General features: G+C 38.1%; 1 protein-coding gene across 6 annotated transcripts in view; it reads right to left on the bottom strand.

The window, feature by feature from the left end:
* DCLK2 (doublecortin like kinase 2) overlaps positions 1–13,729 on the bottom strand; it is a 498,513-nt gene that overhangs the window by 279,092 nt on the left and 205,692 nt on the right. For 4 of the 6 annotated variants that reach the window (XR_015309377.1, XR_015309378.1, XM_086962280.1 and 1 more), the window contains exons 3-4: positions 13,019–13,121; positions 417–500 (exon numbers count right to left, since the gene is read on the bottom strand). Coding sequence is in view for 4 of the 6 variants with exons in the window: in XM_086962280.1 (XP_086818406.1) it covers positions 417–500; positions 13,019–13,121 (187 nt within the window). In the remaining 2 variants the exon portion in view is untranslated. The remainder of the gene's footprint in view (positions 1–416; positions 501–13,018; positions 13,122–13,729) is intronic. The other 2 variants (XM_086962282.1, XM_086962283.1) reach the window with 1 other exon arrangement.

Genomic DNA, 13,729 nt, shown 5'->3' with positions numbered 1-13,729 from the left:
CTTGCAGAGTCTTCTGTTAGAGCCTTTTCTAGAGAGCCTTTTTTCTCTCTGCTTTCCTGGACACTGTTTACCTACAGTCTTTGCACCATACTTTAGAAAATTAACTTTCTACCTAGGTTAAATTAAGTTTTTAAATGGGAATTGTTACTTTAACAGATTGTGTTTCGAAAGGGCAGTCATGTCTAGAAACTTTTACACATCATGGTGATCCCTCAACTTCAAATATTCAGAACTCCCAATCAGAAATCATAAAGAAACACAGAAATACATCCCATCAAGACATTATATTGGTATTTTAATTTCTCAATAACAGACATGTCACAGTGCCAATATCCCATACAGATCTAGTTGCCTAGCTACATAACAATACACCCTTTTCAGTATAGGTCTGAGCATTTTAAAAAGTGTACACTTACCCAAAGGAGTGGAAGATCCATAACCGAATTCATGTATCTTTGAAGTGCTGGATCCATGGATCATCATCCTGTCCTTCCGCCTGTCTGAGTTTAAGAAGAAATCCTTGATTTCAGAGGATTCTGGGCTCATCAGGTACCTATGGTAGTGTGGTCACTTCTATTTATGTATGCCCACTGGCTTAGCTTTGTTCCAGTTTCATACATGGCAAACAAATGTATTTGCTTGCCTACTTTATTCAAGTGCGCCTGCCCATAAACCCCGTATGGATTTTAGCCATTCAAATGGACCTGCTTGTGAATGAGGCAACAGACAATGCCTGATAGTACATGGCGGTAAAGTGTGGGCATGTTTAGCACATAAATTTAAGCTGTTACATTGGAATACTCTGGACTATATTCCAATAGAACCCTCAGTTAAATAAATACATGAAAAAGTAATTTGTTTTTGTTTTAAATGAAAAAGTAATTGGTTTTGCCATCATGCAACAAATGATGATCTACAGCTTTCTGTGACATCCTCCACTGGGTACTGTGGGAATTCACCCATGCACAAAATATGATGTTTTCCCTGTGCAGTCAACTCAAGGTGATAGTGCTAGGCACAGCTGCATCACAGCTTTGAACCCAAAAAAGATATGCACATTCCTGTACAATTCACAGACTCACTACCGGTAGCCTAGTTTTGTTCAGCATTTTGATGTCAAATAACCCATCTCATTGGGCCCTGCCTATAGGTTGACGTAGTTGTGAGAGAAAGAGCAAGGAATAAGAACTCTGCTTCCTCATGAGGGTAGGCTGTAGCAGAAGCTATAGATGGTCTACAATAGCTCACTGATTCTCAGCTGCTCAATGTCTTCTCCAAAATGATCAACAAGGTTTGTCAACTATTTATGCTTGTTAATACTACAGATCCAAACAAATAAATGCACCTTGGTTTGGTGTCAATCTTTATATTTAAGAAATAATGGTTATCAAACTGCGGCTATTTGGTGTGATTCTCAATCCCCCCCTGCATGGATGACTGTCCATTATTAAGACTCCTGTTGCACTCTTTCAGAATGTTCTTTCATCACCTGCATTACCTGAGGTAGTGACTGTGTCACAAGAAAAGCCAGAAGTTTTAATTAATTTTTTTATTTATGAAATTACAGGCCCAGCCTCCTGCATAGTTATGTGCTGGGGAAACTTTACTTAAGCCACTTTACCTCCTGTATTTTTGCTTTCACTACTGGAAGTGCTTTAGACTTCATTATTCATTTAAGCTCACCTATAAGTCCACAGATCCTTTGCCAGCTTTAGTAGCTAGGGCCTCACTCTCCTGGGCCTACAATTAATTAACAGCTTACTTGATTCATGAGCAGTTCTTGATCTTTCAAGGAAAGCCACAGTGACACCACTCCTGAAGATAGTCAAGCTGGACCCAGACATCCTGGGCAACTATTGTCCTACTGCCAGCCTACCTTTGGTGTGCAACATCCTGGAGAAAGCAGCATGCATGCCATAACAGGTCTTCCTTGAAAAATAAAACTTTCTAGATAATTTGCAGTACAGATTGTGTTCCACAAATGGAATGGAAACAACAATTAGAGGTGCCTGGGATGATCGATTTGTCACCCTAGATAATTAGGGCAGGCTAGAAATAGTCTTTTTTGATCATGTTGGATCAGTCTACAGCTTTGATATGGTTATTCATTCATTGCTGCTAGAACGAGGAACGCTATTGTAGCCTCTGATTAAGCCCTCCGATGTTTTACTTTATTTCTTCAAGGCAGAAGACAGTGTATTAAACTAGGAACCGATCTTTCCAATTTTTCCTATTATTTCCTGAGTTCTCCCATGCTCAGCTATATCCTCTCATACGGTGCGCAGTGAAGATTTGAAATTCTACTAGTTAATGAAGGACACCCAGATCTCTGTTCGGGTAGCTGGGGCGTTGGATAACTTACACAAGATCACTGAATGGTTGAACCTTAGCAGCTTAAAACTCAGTTCTTCAGTTCAAAACTGATAGACCCAAACATGCTTGCGTGTATCGCTCTCTCCCACTTTATTGGGCGTCTCCAAGTAATATGTTAGCCAGGTAAAAGAATATTAAAATATTTTAGCTGAGATTGAAACATGTCTTATTTCTCAAACGGACTAATCAATTAATGCTGGTGTACACTCAGCCAACTTTAAAAGGTTCTGTTTGTTCAGTTTGCCTCCGGATTCCCACCATATCATATTAGGAGCCCTTATCAACTCCAAGCTGGACTAGAGTAATGCTTTTGTCTGGGGCTTCATATTTCTCAAAGTTCAAAACGTGGTAGAGCTTCAAACTTTTGTCAGGTATCCCGTAATGGGTCTTAAGCTTTGGAATGAACTTCAGCTGTACATTCCGATGGAAACATATTTACTTTTCTTTCACAAAACAGGTTATTTTGTAAACCTTCCACTGCTTTCTATTTTATTGTTCTCACAGGTTACACAAGTTTGATGCCGGATACAGTTTAGCCCATTTTGGACACAGAAAAATTAAACTCTTCTAGAATGGTGCAAAGAACGATTAATTCTTCTAAAGATCATGAAATCTGGAAATAGTTTATAAAGTGGCAAATAAACCCTGCAGATTGAATAAGTGTTCCATCTGGGTTAAACAATATTTAAAAAACCCATTGGATAAACCGTTTTCCCCGACATACTGCTAGTGGCAAGGGTACGTCCAGACATTGTTCAGTGCCATGAGAATTGAAGCTGTACCTCAGGTACAAGACTCAGGAAGACAGAAACGTGTCTGCGATGGCTTGTTTCTCCATTGTGAATACATTTCAAATAGAACTTTCCCCGCTAGTGCTGTACTCGATTTTGGAAAAAACTTTGGAGTCTGGAGCGTGGATATTGCGTGGGGCACCACCACGTAGAAGCACCCGCCTGCGAGTAATCAGGTGTTTTGGGGCTAACTGGTAGCGTGATATATATAGATAGATCGATAGATAGATATAGATAAAGATAGGATTACTTCTTTAATGGATTACTTCTTCAAAATATTCCTATGTCAAAATACCCAAATTCATATTGAGGACACCACACACAATTCTGCTGTATTTGCAAGACCTGCACCCAAGAGCAAATGATTAGAAAACTAAGCCTCCATCACAGAAACCACAAGTACCAGTCTGCTTGCGCCCAGTACATACAAACAAGGAGAGGAGATTGCAATTCAAATTAGTCACCTTCTTTTGAGCTCTGAAAGACACTGCATACTACTTACTTCAGAGAGCCAAACTCCATTGCCAAAGGTGAGGAAATAGGTGGAACAGAGCAGGTAGTGCTTACACGAAACCCACAAATGTGACACGCAGACACATGGTACCTGTGTGGGGTTGACTTCGCCATACTGAGGGAAGAAGGTGACAAAGTCGAACATGTAGGAGTAACCAAATCCCTTTCCATGTCTCTTATTCAGCAATGAAAAGGCGATTATTCCAGGGAAAGTAGGCTTTTGGGTATCAGTCAGCATAGTCCAATGAATTGTCATTCAGGTCCTCTCTATCAACCTGAACGAAGAAGATAATCAGAGGAAGTATCCTCATTAAGGCAATGCTTCAAAGATCACAAAAGAACAGAATAATAAAGTTGTTTGAGGAGAGAGGTGCCAAGTTAGTTAGGGAAGCACTGAAGAGGATTCCGCTGAAAACTATGCCTGATTTCTCAGTTTATTTTAGACTGAGTATGTGACATTACCAATACGGTCATTGGATATTGGCAAGTAAATATGACGCGCACATGAAATTGGAAGAAAGCCTATCTAATTACAGGACAATAGCAAGTGATAGGTGATATTTCAAGAATAAGCTGCACAACTGCAAGCTTTTACCACAAACTATGTTAAACGCGGTTATGTCAATTTTACTGGGTGTTCCAAATCAAAAGAACTACTGAAGGCTAGCAAAACGATTATAGGAGGCAGTGAATTATCTGGGTTCATAAAACGCAAGCATCAGGGATAACTGCAAAACACACAGGGGAGTGGAAACTGTATGCTGACCTTGTGGCACTTTCATGATTTACTAGAAGTAGCTGCATCTTGGTTTTGCTGAATTTTTAATTCAGCATGAAATATATTTTGAACCCTGTTAAGGCATTGTAATAGCTCTTTTGTCGGCAATTTAGGTCAATAGTGTTCATTTATTTAACATATTTTGGGAAGAAACCCTTATAAGATAATGTGCAATAAATAAAGCAGCCGTCTAACATGGGTTTATATTCTAAAGCTGTTGATAAGAACACATGCAGGTGCAAAGACCCACCCGGAAATCTAGGAATTAGTCAGGAATGTAATGCAGAATCATAACAGAAATTTATTTGTGTATATGCTAAAATGCTTCAATCCAAAGTGAGAGTACAGTGTGCTGAAGTGCTCCTATGCAAAGTGGGAATGTAGCATGTCTGGTATGTTCATAATAAAGGAATACAAATAGGAAAATGTGCAGTTATGTCCAGAAATACATTTTGCAAAAACATCAAATTATAATCGCAGACTGAAAGGTTAAGAGCACGAGCAAGTCAGTAAACATTTCCATTGCCTGAAAGAAAGAACGGAGGGCAGTGAATGGTAATAATTTGTTATGAAAAAGCCGGCCAATCACACTCAGTCATACTGAAACAGAACTAAACAGGTTGGTTCATCCTCCAAAACGTTGAAATACAAATGAAACAGCCCATATCAGGGGCGGTTGAATTGCAAGCACATCAACAAAACTCTACAAAGGAATATGTGATGAAGTTAAACATAAATCACCAAATCGATTTTTTAATTATATGTTTGTTTGCCTTGCTTTTATGAGTAATACTCGAATAAAGCACTTTTGAATTGAAAATCACCAAATAGTGAGATGGATTTCCTTCTACCTAGATGAGTATTAAATGCGTACAAGGAAAGTATCTACCTAAAGGCAAACAGAAAATCACCAATTAGTGAGAAGACCCCTTTACAGTAAAAGTGGGAGATGATCAACATGCGACACACTGCTTCTGTGAGCTGTAAGAGGCTTCCAGGGATATCAGGGGTCACTAACAAATACCCACGTAGAGGCTAGAGGGTAGACATTTCAGAGGTTTGCCCATTTTAATTTCACAGCTACTCCTTAACAACTTCACCTGACTGACTAGGAATACTTGTTTGAGAATATCCCTTTTGAGAATATTCATATGAAGAATAAGATTAGCTAAATGAGGTTTATTCCAGAACACACCAGTTAATGGTGATAATAGATTGGTAATCCTTTGGAGTCCCTGCAAATGGGCATCTAAATAATGGTTTCTTCATCAGCCTCTTTAGCGTGAGACAAATTTTCAGATTTTTTTTTCTATAGGTAGGATCCTTGTAAATGTGGTGATACAAATGTTTAAATGAGAGGTACTAGTTAAACTAGACTATAAGGAGGTGAAGAGGTTTCCTATAGAAAGAGGAACGTTTGTTAAATACTTAAATCACATAGCCAGAAATTATTTTCTAAAGGCGATCCACAGAGAAGGGTCAATTTAACTCTTATATTGCGTTTTATTTATGTGATAAATAATTAAAACAGCAGCTTAGTTGTTGTGATAGCATAACATACGATTATGTGTTTCATCAAATCTAAAAGCATTAGTTCAGGGTTTTGTGGAATATAGAAGAACATTAAACACATTGAAAGTGGTGAGATATATCAAGAAATATCAAAAGGATAGGATGTTATAGGGAGCACTCATAGCATCATACAGTCACATTTGTCCAACATTAAAAAAATCAGGAAGCAAAAGGATGGTCTTAATTTGAAAACTTGTTTTAAAGGTAGGATCTTGCCTGTTCTATTTAGTGTGTGCCTTGTAATCTGGAATTTATACATTTTGCAAACTGGATGATTTCCCTACTGGGAAACGTTTGAGTATCCGTCTCAGAATATTGTTATTTGAGGCAAACTCTCCATTTTCTTTTTTAAGACTTCTGAATGTACCACTGCCAGAAAAGCTCACTTCTTTTGCAAAATTCAGAGTACCTTTCATTGTTTGGTGCAACTCAGTCTGAGGGTAGATTACCAGTGAATGGTGGGATTTACTAATGAGCAACATTGTCTTTTGGATCCACCAGTGCAGTATGTACCACTCGTTACCCTTCTTGGACTAGTTCCTACATGAGTCCTATCACTAGGTACATTGCTCACATATTCACCAGCAGGATTTGCACAACCCTACAGGAATAATCTATACATTACGTGTTGGTATTTCCTTTTAATAAGCTTTGCTCCAAGTTTATGCAGCTATCGTTAGATGCCGAGTCATTCTGCTGGTGTAAATAGTAAATTTCTGGCATTTAATAAAAAAAACAAAATTGCAGACCAGAATTTAAAGAAAGAAAACACGACTGAGCTATTTACAGCCATGGGTCAATATGAGAGTTCCCATTTTAGGCAAATGTATACATTCTAATCGATATCTTGAAAATGTTTAGTCTAACCTAGCCCACTTTGACTCAAATCAGCCGATGGTAGGGGAGCCAGTGGCTCGTCTTTCTTAGGGGTGGCAGGGCCAGGTATTGGCCTTGTGTGCCACTGGGGCCACTGCCACTTTGCTGTGATAGTAGTGTGAATCTTTAAATAAAATGTGTGTGTGTTTTAGTGTTATTCACAATTAGAGATGCTGCTCAGAAGTAGTCATTTATTTTTGCACAATGTACGTATTTATGGCCACCTCACAATCGTGCATCATGAATACAGGCATCTCACTTAAACCCATTTGCCCAAAAATGATGTTCACCCCTATTGTCCCGCAACCGCTTGTTCACATTAAGCCCTACACATTGGGACATAAGATTCTAATACTTATTGGTGTAGGCTAACGGCCGATTGTGCCATCCTGAAGCAAAATTGAAAAGATCAAATAATGTAGCCTGCGAATCTTGAGAGGGAAGAGGAAGTGTAAACCTTAAGAGTCAGCTTATGTCACAAAGGTTATTGAGTATCTAACTTCCATTTAGGTGTACAAAAAATTATGTGCAGGAGTAAATTCCACATCTGGAGTCAGGCATCAGCCTGGAAATAGATACATATGGACAACAGATGCCTTTGTGGAGATGAAAGAACGTTGGATTTAATTGGGGCGCACAAGAAAGGATTTCTCCACAGCAAACATGTTTCAGTTTTGAGGGGAAAAAAAAAAATTCTATTGCACATTTTCATGTCATTTAATCACAAAAAAATGTATTTCAAAATTAAGAGTAATCCTAACAGAGCGCAGGTCTGATTTCTAACAAATGGATTATGTGACTCAAGACCCAAGTTACTAGAATACATTTTGTTCAGACTGGATACCGCGCAATTTGACCAAAAAACATCAAAATAAGGTAAACATAAATGCAGTGTTTTAAGTTAATCACAAATATTTATTTACTATGAATATGCTTATTAAAGATTTCAAAAGGGGGCTACCTTTGGACTGTATATTTGCGTACTCACAACAGTGCAAATACTTACATATCAAATGATAACAAATAGGGGAACGCAGGACCATATAAGAAACGTAATAAACTGTCCGAGAAGCGATTTGCATTTTAAATCTCAAGCGTCACCTGAAAAATCTATAGGATTCACAAGATCTGAAAATATGCGGAATTGGCGGACTAGAGTCTCTCCACAACACAATTTTCTTCATTGTTAGGTTATGCTTTGATCCCTAAATCGTTGCTCGATAGCGATGAAAGTTTGTTAGATTATGTTAAGTGCTCTGTGTAGCACATCCCATCATTGTATGTTCCGTAGGAGCGTTAACGTATTCATTTTACACTATTTAACCTATTAAATACAAACCTATACAGAGAAGGAGTTGGTATGCTTTTGAAAATGTCCCTTTATGCATTGCTACAATAGACATTTTGCATGACGAATATATCCATAAATGACACACATTCCAGTCTAGCTAGCCCAAATTGGTTAAATATTTTTGGTTTTTATAAAATTAGACTGGCCTACAGTGAAAACTGTATTAAAATACAAGTATGATTTATTGTTCATGTGTGGCATTCTGCTTACTACGTGGTGTCGCAATATCTTTGTCAGAATATCCTCTGACAAACTTCTGTCCTGAATATCTTCTACAAAAATATTGCTCCACTGGAGTTCATTATAAAAAACCCATAACAAATGTGGCAAATGTTTGGTAAATTATATTTAGGACACGATATTCATGTTCCACATTATTTCTGTAAGTGATGTTCTGACATACAACCCTGCATTTACTCTGATGTTTAGATCGCCTCTAACACACTATTGGGTTATTATTTTTTCTGTTCCATTATTCACATATTTGATACCAAAATGCATGCTCCCAGCTAGAGGATAGTGCTTAAGCAGAAGAGTGCCCAGGGCCAGGTTCAGGTGCCTCAAGGCACTGACCAAGAGGTCTACAGGATCTCCAGAAACACTAGCGTTATTCGAATAAAAGGAGACTCCTGTAGGATTATGTTTGATGGCTGTCAGCTCCTCATTAGTGTTTAGAAAACAAGTCATGATAAGTTATCCGAAACCAAAACAACTCAAGATTAAGGGTCGCTAACCGTGATCTCCAAGGAGGAGGTGTACAGTGTAGCAAAGTTTTCTGGATTGATTTCTGTCAGGGCTAAGTTGTCCAATGCAGTCAACCTCAAGTACATCTTACAGTACAATGAAGTTTAATAAAAACTTAGAGGAAGAAAGCTGAAAATAGTGTGCATTTTCAAATACAGTTCCAAAACAATGACAAGCTATGTGTATGATAAGAAGCCGGTGACCAGTGCCTAACCACAATAGTGTCAGTCACGTTTCTGCCTCTCTCTTGTCCTTTCTGTGCATAATCATGGAACATGCTGGAGCTCTAAAATTCTAAAAGCATAAGTTATGGTCAAAATCTTCATGTGCAGATATTACCAGCTTCTGCTGGAAACAAAGTGTATAAACAATGCTAGCATGTAAGAATGCCTTTAATGTAGGCTTGGGTCAGATTATTGTGCTCTAATGCAACTGAAATAGCTGTGTAAGAATGCTAATGTCTTACATTCTGGGCTAATAATGAAGTACACCATTCCAGATAAAGCGGTAAAGTCGATACAAATGGTATTACTCGTAATTGTGATAACCAATACAAATTTGGAAAAAATGGATTTAGCATATTTATGTAGGTTTATATACCTTGATGTTGACATGGTGTATATGTTATGCCAGAAAGAATGCAGATTTTTCAATATGAAATAAATATAGGGGGTAGGTAGGATACTGGCCAGTCATGTGCAATGCTGTACTGAAATTTCAGATACCTAGTGGTGTCTTTTTTTTTGGAACAGATTAGATAAACAAGTTCCTTCGGGGCACCATCAAATAATATTTAAACAAAGTGACACATCCTTGTAAAAAACAAGGCTTTTTACTTTGAAGACCAATGAATATGGTTTCATGAGAAGTCCTTTTATTCTTTCACTTGTCACAGATTTCCAAAGACAAGCAAACAACTTGTACTGGTGTGTTGAGCATGGAGAGACTGGTTTTAGGTATGTCACAATAATGCATGGTCGGAAAAAAAAATAGAGTACACTTTAGACTCCTAGAAAACGATTTTCAACCGGTTCCCCTCTTTAATGCAAGTACATGAATTATTTTCTCTAATATGTAGAATACGCCCAAACTCTTCAAAATAAACAATGCAGCCGATGTGTTTTTCAGGGCAAACTCACGCTTTAAGGTAATATATTGCTAGGTGGCACCTTTATATTGTTGTGGAACTGTTCATTTTGTTCAGTGTCATCATGGATTTTTATAGAATCTACTACTCGAGGAACTATATTGCCAAATGAATTAATAAGATTAAGTGAAGCTGATGACTTCAGATTTTGTGTTGCATCTTAATACTAAACTCTCAGGATGAGACTAAATATGTATTGGAAGTGTGTGGACATGAGAAGAGTCTTTCACCGGTGTAGGATATCACTTTGTATATTTGTTTAATGGTACTCCTGAGGACCCTGTTTCTTCTTACATGTTTTTCAATAGCTTTCCCTCTATTATTCCTAACTTTAAATGACCATACAGAGAGAAAATTTAAGAAATGTGTCAGTGAGCACACATATCAAGATATATCCTTGATCTTCACTCGTGTGCTAAACGTTTCTTAGTTTGTTCCTGAAATTCCTTGGGAGATTTTGGGAAATTTCAAATATAAAGTGGGGTGAATGTATGATTCATGAAAGACAATCCATACATATGATGTATATGACAAAAATAAATTTCAGGTAAAACAACATTTTATTCCAACCAATCAACAGGTAATTTTAAATCTACGTTCATGAATAAATGTATTCACAATTGCATACAGTTCACCCAGTCTCATATCAGTTAAAAAAATTAATTACCCATCCGTTGTCAATCATCAAAAATGCTGACTATTCAATTAAATTTGCTCAAAATGTTATAATATACTTGTACCACAAGGTTCCATGGGGAACTGTTAACCACAGACCGAGCCACTTCGTTTACCAACTGAAACTCACCTTGTTGTAAAGTGACACCGAGAAGCGGCATACTCCTAATACAACTGCATGGTGTATGTTCTTAAACTCCAAATATATTATAAATAATGCAGTTATTTATACTGGCTGTACTCTGAAACAAGTCAACATAGAAGTGACTGATGGAGCTCTGTAGGCAGAATTATGCATATGGCGCTCCACCTACATTATCTTCTAGAGAAGGGACAACTCAGACCACGATTTCTAACCATTATTCCCTATCTTTCTTTGCGATTTGCTTCAGGATAATATTAGTTCCCTGGTTTTAGAAGTAGAATTTGTCAATATTAGCATCTAGGCTACAGTAACAGCATGGTTTTGGAGTAGCAATGATTATTTTTGAAGGGACAGGTTCAAGAACCATATAACCCTCAAATGGAAGCCATCTTCTGAAGGTTCAATAAACCTATTCTCAATTAACTATGGTGCTAAGAAGTGAGATTCACACACATTTTGACATAAGAATGTATGATGCATCCAATATTGAGTCTCAGACATTTTGAGGTGGTTAGCTGAATGGGCTTTTGCCATCATGAAACCTAGCTTACAGAACTGTTCATTTCGTATATTTACTCAAATTCATATTACACTCAAGTCCCACTTTGTGCGACTCAAAATGTGTCAGGGACTGCCTTTTGCCACTTTTGGGTCCAAACTGAAAAACATCAGACTCTCCCTCCAAATAACCCGGATCTTTCTCCCTCGCTATCCCACCACTGCTTCATTCTGTAATCATCATATTTAAAACCATGGAGATAAGAATTACATAATGATGGCCCTTAAATCAAATATCTAACTTGGCTGAAGAGCCATATCCTGCTTATAGCAACCCTCACCATTCCCAAAAGCTAGCACACCATGTTAAACGTATGCCTATATAATAAGTCACCCAAAGCCAGCCATATACGGTTATAATACTTCTTAGCAAACTTTCAGACCAAAAGGTCCAGGCTAACAGCAGACTTCAACCAACCCTACAACATAAATACCATAGAAGGAGAAGTAATGAAACAGCTTAAAAAATATGAGGGACTTGGACCTAATCTTTCAGAATCACACCGAGGCATCAAGGATAGGAGGTGCACTGAGGCTCACATCTGGATCAGAATTAGATGTATTTGATTAGGTCAGTGGAGTAAACATGTAATAATGCCTCAGTAAATGCAAGCAAGGAGCTATCGCTTTACAATTCAACACCTGATCAACTAAAGACCCTTAAAGCAGCTGAAACAGGATGAAGGACCCAAATGTTTTGAACCCCATGCTATGGAATGTTCTGGTTTGAAACCCAAGGACAGAAGCGGACTACGTGTACTTCAGGATATGCCGGCAAGTCGACCTGCAGGTCACAGGCTGACCTCCACCACAGCTTCATGAATATAATGGGTAGACACTGAAGAAAATCTAACAAGGGCTTAACCTTACACCGGATTGAACTCTAATTTCACATATTCACTACTTTCCACAACTTTACCAAACCGCCTTGCATTCTAAAGTGTTCAAATGCAATTACAGTACTACTAAAGGAATATATATGGAATGGGATATGCAACACGCTCCTCTTGCACTTGAGCTTTGTGATGCATAGCTTTAGTTTGAGTTACATGCAATGTTTGTACATTGTTCCTACTTTCCTAAATAGAAAAACATCTTGTAAAAACGTCAACATCTGACAGTGTAACCTTTCTGAGGTGGGACTACTAAAGAGAGGTGTGAAAGAAGCTGCCAGACTGAAGTTTATAATAGTTCACATGCCAGAGTCCAGACATACAGCAAAACATCTGCAGAAGGGAATGATGCAGGACTGCCTTTACTCAGCACAGGTTTCATTTGCACAGCAACAACACATGCAGATCTCCTTTGTCAGCCGCATCCTCCTTCCTCACACTTCATTCGCGTCTCCACTTTGGAGCTCCTGCATGCTTTTTGACAAAACATTCTATTGCCCCTCAGAGTGAGCCTGGCTGCTGGTAGGCTTTACCGGGAACACTTGGCCTTCATAACACTAGAGATATCAGACGTACATGCCAAGAAACAAATCCTTATTTACCATTGTGATCCAATACAAAGTCATCCTGGGCGTAGCGGTACTTCTCAGGCCCACAGGCAATAAACACATCATCCTCTCCAAAAAAGTCCTGCAGGCATGTAACCTAGAACAAGAAGGCAATGAGAAGTTAACACATTTGTCTTTTAGGGTTAATTCTTATTTTCTGGTAATATTCATTGAATAAGTTTGCAAGGCAAAATGCATACCTCAGAAGTTGGTAGAAAGACAAATCTAGATCGGTTTTAAGATCTTTACAGGGAAAAGAAATGGAGTTGTGATGGGTGGTTGAGGCAATTCATACCAAGGTCATGGGATAAGAGGGTGACAATTTGAAATGGGAAGAAGCAAAGACCTGAATGTCAACTATTAGAAAGGACACAGGCTCAAAATTAGAAGGTACTTCTTGAGATTAGCACAACTGAGGACTGCAAAAGCAGCACAACATAATTTAGCACAATTATTTGTTTGAAACAAAGGTAAACCAAGACTAATTAACCGAACAACTGGCTAAGTTAGCAGCAAGCCCCCCTCCTCCCAAAAAAACATGAATTAAATATTTGTATTATTTTGATAATAAATGCAAATTAAAAACACAAAAGCTTGAAATTTCACAAAACAGATTACTTTCCTACTCTTTATGCTTAAACACGGAAAAAACAAAAGCCAATGTGCATACGTTTTCTAGTGATGAACCTTCTGCTTATGCCAATT

Source organism: Lissotriton vulgaris, chromosome 3_1, assembly GCF_964263255.1.
Source record: "Lissotriton vulgaris chromosome 3_1, aLisVul1.2, whole genome shotgun sequence".
Taxonomy (NCBI): Eukaryota; Metazoa; Chordata; class Amphibia; order Caudata; family Salamandridae; genus Lissotriton; species Lissotriton vulgaris.
This window is presented reverse-complemented; position numbering and strand designations above follow the sequence as displayed.